Source organism: Heterostelium album (genome assembly GCF_000004825.1).
Source record: "Heterostelium album PN500 unplaced genomic scaffold PPL_scaffold9, whole genome shotgun sequence".
In the NCBI taxonomy this organism is placed as follows: Eukaryota; Evosea; class Eumycetozoa; order Acytosteliales; family Acytosteliaceae; genus Heterostelium; species Heterostelium album.
Window position 1 is genome coordinate 1,376,841 of NW_008805071.1, and position 12,150 is coordinate 1,388,990.

Below are 12,150 nucleotides of genomic sequence, written 5' to 3' on the forward strand. Positions count from 1 at the left end.
TTTTATTTGTTCAAATAAATTGAAAAGATGAATATTTTTTCGTTATCACTTACTCTATTTGGTAAATAAATAAATTTTCATAGCAAATTTTATCAATGAAAAAAAATATTAACAATAATCTTTTATATTTCTTATTATAGTACTATCACTTATTGTAGTTTTTGTACTTATTGATATTCTAAGATTGAATCCACAGAGACCTTTAACTCTGAAATATCGATTAAGAAGGTTTTTAAATTGGTTCTCACTTGGATTATCTTATTCAGCTATTTATATTGGTAGATATAATGTAAATATATTAAAATAATTATATAATTTATTTCCAGAGACGAGGCGATGTGGATGTGACGATGATGATTGTTGTTGTAGTTCTCGAGAAACCAACACCAAATTATTTTAACTATAGTTTTCATTGCTCTCAGTGGTTACTCTCTCGAATGGAAAGAATCTACTGAGCACTGCCCAATTCGGTTGGATTATGAGTATTGGCTATTGGACATACGCCTTTATTAGCCCATGGACAGGATCTATCGGTGACTATCTCGGTCCAAAACCCTGTGTAGTTATTGGCGTCTTGGGATCGGGTTTGACAAATATCCTGCTGGGTATTACATTGATCGGTCACGACAGTCCAGCCGCTAAAGTCATTCCACCCACTTTGCTATTTGGATTCTTCAATGGCTTGAACTTTATTTTCCAATCAATGTCGACTGGATCGGTAAACAAGATAAACTCGGGATGGTATAGACGTTCGGAGATTGGTGTTTTCGGTGGTATTTTCTCGGCTGTCCTGGCAACTGCCTATTTCTTTACACTAAACGTAGGTGAGGGAATCTTGAATTCGCCACTAAGCTGGAACTTTTTATTCTTGGCACCTGGAGCACTGTTAGTATTCACCGGTATCCTATGCCTTGTCGTAGTAACCGAGAAGCCATATCAATGCGGTTGGGATGTTGATCTCACCGATCCAGTAGAGCATCACCTACACACTGAAGATAACCATCCAGAGAAGATCCAAATGTCGATGATCAACTCTTTTGTAGAGCATCATTCAGATTTCGAGAGTGATGATAGTAATGAAGATCCAAAGAAAAAGGTAGCAGAGAACAGTTCAGCAATAGATAGTAATAATAGTAGTAGTAATAATAATATAATAATTATTAGTGAACAATGGAATGATACCAATATGGATACTATAGATATAAAAGGAGAAATGATGGACAATCGTTTAATTATTAATAGTGAAGATGATCATTCATTCGATGACAAACCAATCCAAGTTAAAACAAAATTGACATTTAAACAAGCTGTAAAGGAGATGGTAAAAGAAGTAATGAAAAAAGAAAACATTCAGCCATTACTAAGTAAAGATAATATCATGAACGCAATCTCATTGTTTTGTGTCGGTTGGATAAAAGAAGGTTTTATTGCATGGTACACACCTTTCCTAAATGATGTAAGTTGCATTTATAAACCTATCTATAGATTTTTTATTTTTACTATCTAGATTAACTAATAAATAAATTAAAATAATATAGAAATTTGGTCCAAATCCAAGCCAAACATTGCTGACACTTTGTACTGCAGGTGTATCGATTGGTGCAATGACAGGTGGATTCCTGTGTGGATTGTTATCAGATTTGGCGTTCAATTCAAAGAGATCCCCATCGCTATTTATATTTTTCTTTTTCCTCAATGTTTTGATCGCCGCACTTTATTTCCTGTCGGACGCAGTCGCCTCGACAATCACTCTGATAACTCTGATGGTAATTATGTTTGGTACTAATAATGTATTAAGTAAGTATAAACTATTCGCAATTTAATTTAACTTTGAAATTAACAAATCGACATTTACATTAATTAACAATAGGTGTAACTGCATTGTTGGATCTTGGAACAGTTAGAAATGCTGCACTCATGGCTGGACTCTTGACAATGTTCCAATATATCGCTAGTGGATTCTCCGGATTCTTCTTGGGATACATTGTTCAAGAGTTTGGTTATGGTGTTTGGATATTATCGATGATACCATTCAGTTTGGCTGCAATGGTTATGCAATTTATTAGTGGAGTTCAAGAGCTATTGTTTTGGAAGAAATGGATTAAATTAGGTAAAAATAATGCAGTCTCTTCCTTGCACTCGGAAACCCAAATTAAACATTAAAATAAATTTCTTAAGAAAAAAAGAAGATTTCAAGTTGCTATGAAATCAAATATTACATTTAAATCAAAGTGTTTATTAACTATTTTATTATTATTCATTTTTAACTAAGTTTCAATATTTTTTCTTATAGTTTTTTTTCTCCTTTTTTGATTTTTTGTTTTTGATTATTATTATTATTATTATTGTTGGATTTGATTGATTAAGATTTATACAATGTTTTGTTAATTGATTGACTTTGGTTTTTTTTTTTGGTTGTTTTTAGTTTTGATTGTTTTTTTGTTTTCAGTTATGTGGTTTTGGAGTTGATTTGTTGTTTGATTGTTGATTGATTATTTACACTTTGATTATGATTGTTGTGAAATAGCTTCGATAAGATGCTTTGAATGGTTCCATGGGTTGGTGAGGGTAACTTGCTTATGAATTGGCTTGTTGGAGAGCTTGGGGAATTCCTTATCAGAGTTGAGACGGATGTATGGGGTGGTGATGAGGTTAACTAAGTGGCTCGATGATGCTTCATCCATCAGCTCCCAGCATTCGATGCTCTTCTCATCGTCCGACTCTGACTCGGATTCGCTCTCGCATAGAACAAAGTCCTCTTCCATCTCTTGGACGACCTTGTCGACGTTGGAAGCTAGGACGAATTCCTTGATGCTCTCCTCGATTGCCTTTTGGATCTCGATGCGCTCTTTTTGGTTGAAAGACAAGATCACATCATCCTGGAAGCCATTGACGGTCTTCTTGGTGCCATAGATGAGTTCATTTGGGTTGATTTCATCTCTGTCGTAGTCTTGGGATTGTGGATAGAGTGATTCCTTGTCAATATCGGTTCCAATGACCAAGGGCGGTCTTGGTTGTGATAGATTATTTGGTTGTGGTGATTTGATTTTTTTGGGTTGGTTTGGATCTTTTGGAGGTTGTTTCTTGAGTCGCTTCTCTTCCTCCTTTTTCGCTTTTTCGTTTACAATTAATTGTTTCATCTTTTGTAATTCCTTATACTTTCGGGTGTTGATGTCCTTATTTCTTCCTCTTGACTCCAATCCGAATCTTGGTGGTTCGTTAATAATTAATTGGTTTGATGAATTCATTAATTTATTTATTAATATTATAAATATAATTGGTGGCGATATTTAAAAAAATATTATTATTATAAAAAAAATACTATTTAAAAAAACTATATTAATTAAAAAAAATATAACTATATTAATTATTATTATTATTATTATTTAAAATTTTAAATACAATTAAAAGAAAAAAATGTTACTTGATTAAAATTGATTATAAAAAAAACAATATAAAGAATTTTAAAAAAGTATTTACAAATAAAATTTAAACTATATATTATCTTGGTTGGTTGTTGATCTAGTTGTTGTGCTGAAGAGTTGTTGGTGATTGGTAAATTGGCTAACTAAAAAATAAGAAGGCCAAATTACAATAAAATTATAAAATTAAAAAAATATTTAAAATATATACAAATATTATTATGAAGAATTTACAGAAATAAAAAAAATTAAAAGGAGTTGAATAGGGAAAGGAAAGAGATAGGAATATTTAAATACCAGGTGAGAAATGTTATATGTAATTGAAATAACAAGATTTCAGTAACACAAACAATGATTCAAACCTAAAGTTAATAAAAGAAATATAAAAAAAGAAAAAAGAAAAAAAAAAGAAATATATAAATATAATATAAATATACAAATAGGAAATATATATAAAATATAGAAAAAAAAAATTAAATCAATTTAATTATACGGTCATATGAGAAATTTCTTTTCTGAAACTACTACTTTAATAGCAAAAAGCCAAGGTGGAGAGAGGAATTGAGAAATAAAAATTAATTTAAATGTTAGTATTACTGTGTTGTTTGTGTGTGTAAAATTTGGAGGTAAAACAAAAAAAAAAAAAGTAGGATTTTATAAAGTTTTAAGAAGTGTGTTGTTATTATTTACTATTGTTCATCTTTTTTGTTTATGTTATAACAACATGAGTGAGTGAGTGAGTGTGGTAGTGATTTATTTTCTTTTAGGATTTCTTTCTTTTATTTTTATGTATTAATTTATCTTTATCGATAGTGACAATATAATAATATTATTAATGGTGAAAACTTACAAATTGAGATAATAAGTGATATATATATAATATTTTTTTTTTGCTGTTGTTTTTGTGTAGAACGAGAATAAAGCAAAGCAAAAACAAAAATGAAGCAAAGAATCAAAAGTAAATAAACAAAAGAGAAAAGGAAATGGAATAGTTGAAGGTACAAATTGAAAAATTTAATTATATGACCATAATTAATATAGTAGGGGGTCATATGTGGGTTGTTGCCATTTGCTATTTATAAATATATAGAGTGTGTGGAAGAATGTGGGGTTTTATCAAATTGGTTGGTTATTTGGTTGGTTTAGGGTTGGGTTTGGTTTCTGCAAAGGTCAAATTAGATTATTTGATACAATAAAAGTTGTAAAAGTAGTAATAATTAAATAACAAACAAACACACCACAATAACACACACATGGTGCACACACTCACCCAGAAACAAAACAAAAAAAAACAGAACTTATTATGACAAAACATTTTATCATTATTTTAAATGTGAACGATTTAAATAATTATATTATATTATTATTACATGTTTAAATTGTTATGTGTTGATATACATTAATTATCAACTATATGTCCATTCATTTTTTGATGAATTTGAAAAAGGAGGTAATATGTGAAATTTATTGTGATTATAATAACAGCTAATAATTCAAAATTAATCACACGCAATGTAATTAATATACACTATAGTATTGCATCAAATAGATCATCTTGTTCCTCACATCAATCTGTACGCACTATGTATATTACATGATCACTATGCATTTTAAATGATTGTTATCTTAATGTGTATGTGTGTTTGTGTTTCTGTGTGTGTTATGGGAACTCTCTTATTCCAGTGTGTGTTAAGTATTGTGATGTTGATTATTATTAATAGTAAGAGAATAATGATGTTACTGCATTACTGATTAATATGATTTAAAAACAAGATTTTACATATCAATAATGCGAAATCATATTATAGTGATTATTGCTTCTGTAGATTATCATTATGTCATAGAGTATATGATATAACAAATAATAAAATCAATCTGATTTAAATCGTTGCATATTGCACTGTAGAGAGTGTGAAAATGATCTGATCAATGGCAACTACTCTTTTTTTTTTGTGTCACATACCAACTGAAATTTACAATATAAACCAAACAAAACACTGTCACCGATTTTATGATATATTATTATTATTTTGTATGTTGTTACGATATAAAGTATAAAGTGTAATCCTACTAAAAATAGATCAAAAATTTTTTTTTTTTTTTTTTTTTTTGTATTAATACAATATGATGTGTACATACCAATTAAAATGAAAGAATTAATATTGAAATAAAAATAAAGAAATAAATATATATAAAAATATAAATGAATATGAAATATTTGATTTTTAATGAATTCTATTTGTTGTTATCTTTTAAATTTAATATTTAATTAAACAGTTGGATTTATAAATTGTGTTTTCAGAAACTTTAAATTAAATTTAATCAATTAGAAAATTTTTTTTAAACAATCAAGAATGGGTTGATTCCACCACCTGCAAAAATAACCATTCAATTTCAAAAATATAAAAAACAATGTGTAACCTGGCATTTTTGTGCACCTAAATTGGGGATGATCCTAGAATTTAATTTAAATTATTTTCATTTTTATTTTTCTTTAATATTTGTCCTTTTTTTTTTTTTTATTAAATTATTGTTTTTTTTTAATTATTATTATTTTTTTATGAATTATTTTGTGAACATCAACTAATACTAATTTAGTTAAATTAAATTAAATATGAATGAAATAATTTAATTTGAATAGTCTCCTTCTTTATTTTTGTTTTTGAGAAGATTGAACAGATTTGGGAATTTGGTCTCTGAGTAACATTGAAGGTGTTGTTGGAATCTGTGATTTCGGTTTAAGATTTGGTACATTTGTAAATACAATTTTCTTTTTGGTTTTGTTTACATATATTAGTTGATCTACTCTATCATCTTTTAATGAACCAATTGTAATATTATTATTGTTTTCTATATTATTATTATTGTTGTTGTTATTATTGTTGTTAGTGTCATTATTATTGTTATTGTTGGGATCTGTTGTTTGATTTATAGTTTCTGTACTACTATTATTATTATTATTATTATTATTATTATTATTATTATTACTATCTAATTGAATATCTTTAAAGACCTCTGCTACTACATTAGTTTGAGCTCTTTTTATATTTTTAAAGAACATCTCTGTACCGACTACATCTTGATAATAGCCTTTGAATATTCTATTGCCAATCTGTAGTAGAGGTGATTCTGTTTCCAATCCCTTTTTGAAGAGTATACATGTTAATTTAACAAATCTATCGATTATAATACAAATGATAAATATAATAATTATAATTATAATAATACTTACAATTAATGAATATTCAGCATCTACCAAGATACCAGGATCTTCATTTAGTATTTCTATTAGAATAAGCTCGTCATCGGGCAATATCATTTCATTCTTGTCAAGTTCGTGTAGTGTGTTGTCTTGAAGGTCGCGCTCCTCATCACTGGGTATCTGATAGTAGAAATCTTCGTCTTCGTCTTCCTCTTCTTCTTCGTCTTCCTCGTCTATTTGGGGAGCGTCGTCATCGTCCAACGGTAGATCTTCTTCTATAGCATCTTCATCGTCTTCGTACGAGAAATCACTGGTCGAAGTAGCAGTGCCAATGTCATCATCGTCATCATCTGCATCTTTATCACTACCCATAAACTCATCGTCATCTGCAACCTCTTTATCATATTCCTCATCTTCATTAGAGATAGTAATAGACGATCTTCTTCTCAGCCTTTTCAATACCGTTGGTTTTACATCTTTTACATTTTTTTCAGAAAGTATACTTTCTTCCACTTCATTTTCTTTTTCTTTTTCTTTTTCTTTCTCTTTTTCTTTTTTACTTTTTGATTTATTACTACGTTTTGCCATTATATATACAAATATATGTTTAATTATTAGTAGACTAATAAAGTTATAATTCAACCAAAATTGCGCGCAATTGTATCATAGTTGTTATGAATTTTTAAAAAAAATAAAACAAACACACCTGCAAATTGTTAAATATCAAATTGATTGATTGATATAAATTTTTTAAAGTTTGTTATTTAATTAAAGATTTAGAAAAGAAGAAGTAAGAGGAAGAATTAAGAGAAGAATAAAGATAAGTTATGGGTAATGTTGGATCTAATATATCAGATGAATTCAAACGCGTCAATAAGAATGGAAAAGACTATTTGGTGTTGGATGAGTTGTTAGAGATGCAACCACCAAGAGAATGTACGATCGATACTAGTCATTTGGGTACGTTGTTTGCAATAGATCGTAGACAGACGGGCAGGTTCTACGAGAGTGATATTCTAGAGTTTTCAAGGTTGTACGCATCGCAACTTCTACAGAACGGTGGCAAAGATGACTTTCAATCAAAGTTTCAGGCGTACTGTACACTGAAGATGTGGAATGAAATATCGAAACCAGAAGGTACCGACCTCTTTGTTGAGTGGTTCTCAAAGCTATTCACTCTCAACCCAAACTATGTACAAACATTCAAACACCATCAAGATATTACATTCCTAACGAGTGACGCAATCAATAAAATGTATCAAGTAAGTAAACAACAACAATAATAACAACAACAATAATAATAATAGCAACAATAGTAACATAACAACAATAACTACGACAACAATAACTACGACAACAAACAATTTTTATATATATAATTCAAAACTAAAACATCAAATATAATTCATTTATAAATATAGATATTGTCAATAAAGAATTACTATGGTGGCGATTTTAGAAGCTTTTTTGATCTTATGCAAAGAACTGCAGAAGAACAAGGCATAATGAAACTAGATGAAGATGAACTCGATGATGTTGTACCATTGGTGATATTAAAGAATTTCTCTAAAGATTTTATATCTGGATTTATTAAACTTATGGTAAGAGTTCTATACAACCTATTAATAATAATAATCAATGAATGTACATTCAACAAAACATAATTATATAATTATTATTATTGTTTATTGCTATAAATATTTATTTTATATTTTATTTTATTTTTTAAATAATAATAATTAATTAAATATTTGATTAATTATTGAAGATTATAACAAATTTACTATCATTATCAACAAATAATTCAATATTAAGATTGATATCTTATCTATCAATTCCAAATCAATACATATTGATGATGTGTTATTTTAATGGAAGGTTAACTTAATATGTTTGTTGATTATGAAATGTAATGTTGTTGTAAAGTGTGTTTGTTTGTGAAATCACAATAAGTCATGATCATCAAATTTAATATAAATTAATATTAATTAATTTCCTTTTTTATACATTAATTTTTTAGTATGAACTCGGTTTTCAATCGGATATGGTGCTACTTCAATAATTTTACAATTTCTTTGGAGAGTAAGGTGTATACAGTTCATATATATATATATATATATGACAATGTCAAAAAGTAGGAGAAAGAAGAAAAACGATCAACAGTGTTTGATGCAAATATCAAACATCAACACACCACAACATCAATGACATTGCAAACAAAACACTTTACTGATAATCCGAACGAAAGATTGATTCAATTCATTCAATTTGGAAAATAGTGTTTAAATGTGTGTTGTGTGTTTTATCAACAAAATTTATTTATTTTTTTTCTTTTTATAGTGTTGTGTAGAGATATTATTACATTGTGTTTTTCGTATTGTGGTAAATGCATGCGATTTTCATTTTATGATAATTTTTCAAACATCATTTATATATATATTTAAAGCGCGTGTATAATTAAAATATTATTTTAATTTTCGAAATCTCTTAATAATTCAATCGGAAATTACACCCACTCTCATTGAAAGGTAGACATTTTTTTAACCAAAAATGAAAAATCATGTGAAATCAGTGAATTGAAGATGCATTTTTTCAATCTTCAATGGAAAGAAGCAATTATTATTATTGGTTGGTCGACGAAACCACACACAGCACACACACACCAAAACAACAACAACAACAACAACAACAATAGTTATCAAAAGATGGAAAAATAAGGACCACCACTTTAAATAAACTTTTATTTATATAAGTTCATTGCAAACAATCCAGTTGCTTTAAATTAATTTTGTGATAGCAATATTATAATTTCCATCCATCCTTCTTTTTTTTCTTTCAATTTCCTCTTTTATCAACATTTTATATCTAAAACACTTTTTTATATATTTATATAAAACTTTTTTTATTTTAGAAAAATTAAATTTATATTAAATAATAAAATTTTATATATATAAAATTAATTAATTTTTTTTTTTAAAACCATTTTATATAACCTTATTTTATAATTCTATTATTTTTTTTTTTGAATTAAAAAAAACATTAAACCAGAATTAGTATAAATGTCATCAACAATGAATAATTGGTTATCCCATCCAATGGAAGAACTAAATGGTCTTAAGCATCATTTCGATGAGACATTGAAGAACTGGACTTCCTCTTTGACTCATCCAACATCGGAACCAACCGATTGGGGTTGGAAACCCAGAATGGATGTCTGTGAATCCAAGGACAACTACAAAATCATCCTTGAATTGCCAGGTTTCCAACGTGATGATTTGGATGTCCAAGTCAATGGACGTTTCCTATCGATCAAGGGTAGTAAATTTGAAAAGTCCACCGATGAATGGAAATTCCATCGTCGTGAAAGATATTCAGGTGGTGAATTCCATCGTGCTGTTGCATTACCAGAAGGTAATTACTATTTTAAATTATTTATTTCTATTCTATTTTTCTAACAATTTCTATTTTTTTTATTCTATTTTCTCTATTTATATTTTTTAGGAATTGATGGATCATCTATCCAAGCAAAATTCCAAGGTGGTATGTTGACTCTTACCATTCCAAAGACTGGAGGTAAGAACACTCAACACATTACTCTCTTGGGAAGTGAGGAACACTCCAACCTCCGTTCAGTCATTGAAGCCGAGGAAGCAGAGAGAAGAAGAAGAATCCAAGATTTCAATCCAACCTACTTGAAATCCGGTGTCAATAGTAAGATTGGATCGTTCATGGAGGAGGGATTCGGAAATAGAAGACTCTTTGGATTGGACAAGGATCTTGCCAAGAACTCCAATGAGAATCGTATCATGTCCAAGAGATTGGAGATGAACGAACGTGATCGTCGTGTTCGTGACAAGCGTGGTGAAGATCAGAAGAAGCTGTTGGCCAACAAGGTTTCAAAGATGGTCAAACCAAACAGCAGTGTCCAACTCCAAAAGTTGAAGCATGTACCACTCTTCAAGTCATCTCATCAAATGGAGGAGAAGGAACGTACCGATCGTATGCGTGACAAACGTGGTCAGGAAATCTCAAAGTCCAACGCCAAGAAGGTATCCAATATGATCAAGTCAAGTGGTCGTCATCAACTCAGACGTACTCCATCCAAATCTTCATTCCACCCAAGCGGTAAGAACTCATTCCACAAGAACACCTCCAAGTTTGCTCAGATCCGTGTACACCCACACACTGAGCCATTCCACGGAAAGAAGTCTTGTTTGGCCGTTCACCAAATGGAAGAGAAGGAGAGAAACAGAAGAATGGCTGACAAGAATGGACAGCAACTCGCCAAGAAGAATGCCAAGAAGATCTCTGATATGGTCAAGAGAAGTGGAAAGAAATCACTCCACCATGTCTCTCGTCCATCATCTTCATTCTCAAGAATTCCAATCACTACTGGAAGCAGCAGCAGTAAGTACAACTCTCACAGCTTCAAGTTCTCCAACTTTGGAAACATGAACACTCAAAAGATCAATGCCTGTAGACACATGGACAAGGTCGAGGAGAAAGAGAGAAACAGAAGACTCGCTGACAAGAATGGACAGCAAATCGCCAAGAAGAATGCCAAGAAGATCGCTGATATGGTAAAGAAGAGCGGTGGAAAATCACGTCTCCACCCATCTCCACACAGCTCATCCAAGAGAGACATTCATCACCACACATCTACTCATCGTACCATCTCCTTGGAAGAGAAAGAAAGACAAAGAAGATTGAAAGACAAGAAGGGACAAGCTGACGCCAAGAAGAATGCTATGAAGATCTCCAAGATGGTCGAGAGAGAAGGAAACAGAGCCAACCTCCACAAGGGTTCCACCAACCTCTCAAAGATCAACGCCGGTAAACACATGAACAAGATCGAAGAGAAGGAGAGATCCAGAAGAATCGCCGACAAGAAGGGAATGGCCGATTGCAAAAAGAATGCCAAGAAGGTATCTGACATGATCAAGAAATCAGAGGGTGTAAATATGTTGAAGGTTAACCACGACAGTCCAATGAAGCATCATGACAACAGACAGTTGGATCTCATCGAGGAGAAAGAGAGAACCAGAAGATTGAAAGACAAGAAGGGTCAAGTCGACGCCAAGAAACTTGCCAATCTCATCTCACAGATGGTCAAGGGAAGCGGTGGAAAAACTCATCTCAATCCACACCCATTGAGTGCCACCAAGATGGAGTACAATAAGAGTACCAACAAATTCCTCGGTCAATTGGAAGAGAAGGAAAGAGAAAGAAGATTGAAAGACAAGAAGGGACAGGCTGATGCTAAAAAGACTGCCAAGAAGATTGCCGGAATGATTGGTCGTGCTTCATGTTAAACATGCAACTCCCCTCCAAAACACAACTACAAAAAAGAAATAATAAAAAAATTGTTTAAATATATTTAACATTTTCTTATATAAATAATATATAATAAAAAAAAAATGAAAATAATTACAAAAAACTTGATTAAATAAAATATTTTATCTATTTATAAAAATATCGCTATTTGTATTTGTTCAATAAACAATAATAATAATTGAGAAAACTAAA

General features: G+C 30.3%; 5 protein-coding genes across 5 annotated transcripts; 3 read left to right on the forward strand and 2 right to left on the reverse strand.

Annotated features, from left to right (window-relative positions):
• Positions 1 to 27: 27 nt before the first annotated feature.
• Positions 28 to 2,163, forward strand: PPL_09063 (MFS transporter; the record flags this gene model as incomplete). The annotated part of the gene is made up of 5 exons (XM_020579862.1): positions 28 to 61; positions 141 to 289; positions 407 to 1,456; positions 1,539 to 1,797; positions 1,871 to 2,163. The coding sequence occupies 5 exons, from the start codon at positions 28 to 30 to the stop codon at positions 2,161 to 2,163; spliced, it is 1,785 nt and encodes a 594-aa protein (XP_020430537.1).
• A 344-nt stretch (positions 2,164 to 2,507) lies between these two features.
• Positions 2,508 to 3,248, reverse strand: PPL_09064 (uncharacterized protein; the record flags this gene model as incomplete). The annotated part of the gene is made up of 1 exon (XM_020579863.1): positions 2,508 to 3,248. One exon carries the CDS (start codon positions 3,246 to 3,248, stop codon positions 2,508 to 2,510), a length of 741 nt encoding a protein of 246 aa, XP_020430538.1.
• Positions 3,249 to 6,072: 2,824 nt separating this feature from the next.
• PPL_09065 (TFIIIC subunit 6 family protein) lies at positions 6,073 to 7,212 on the reverse strand (the record flags this gene model as incomplete). The annotated part of the gene is made up of 2 exons (XM_020579864.1): positions 6,073 to 6,564; positions 6,655 to 7,212. 2 exons carry the CDS (start codon positions 7,210 to 7,212, stop codon positions 6,073 to 6,075), a joined length of 1,050 nt encoding a protein of 349 aa, XP_020430539.1.
• Positions 7,213 to 7,451: 239 nt separating this feature from the next.
• Positions 7,452 to 9,410, forward strand: PPL_09066 (uncharacterized protein; the record flags this gene model as incomplete). The annotated part of the gene is made up of 4 exons (XM_020579865.1): positions 7,452 to 7,886; positions 8,046 to 8,225; positions 8,965 to 9,006; positions 9,378 to 9,410. 4 exons carry the CDS (start codon positions 7,452 to 7,454, stop codon positions 9,408 to 9,410), a joined length of 690 nt encoding a protein of 229 aa, XP_020430540.1.
• Positions 9,411 to 9,683: 273 nt separating this feature from the next.
• On the forward strand, positions 9,684 to 11,936 carry PPL_09067 (Hsp20/alpha crystallin family protein; the record flags this gene model as incomplete). The annotated part of the gene is made up of 2 exons (XM_020579866.1): positions 9,684 to 10,035; positions 10,126 to 11,936. The coding sequence occupies 2 exons, from the start codon at positions 9,684 to 9,686 to the stop codon at positions 11,934 to 11,936; spliced, it is 2,163 nt and encodes a 720-aa protein (XP_020430541.1).
• Between the last annotated feature and the right edge of the window lie 214 nt (positions 11,937 to 12,150).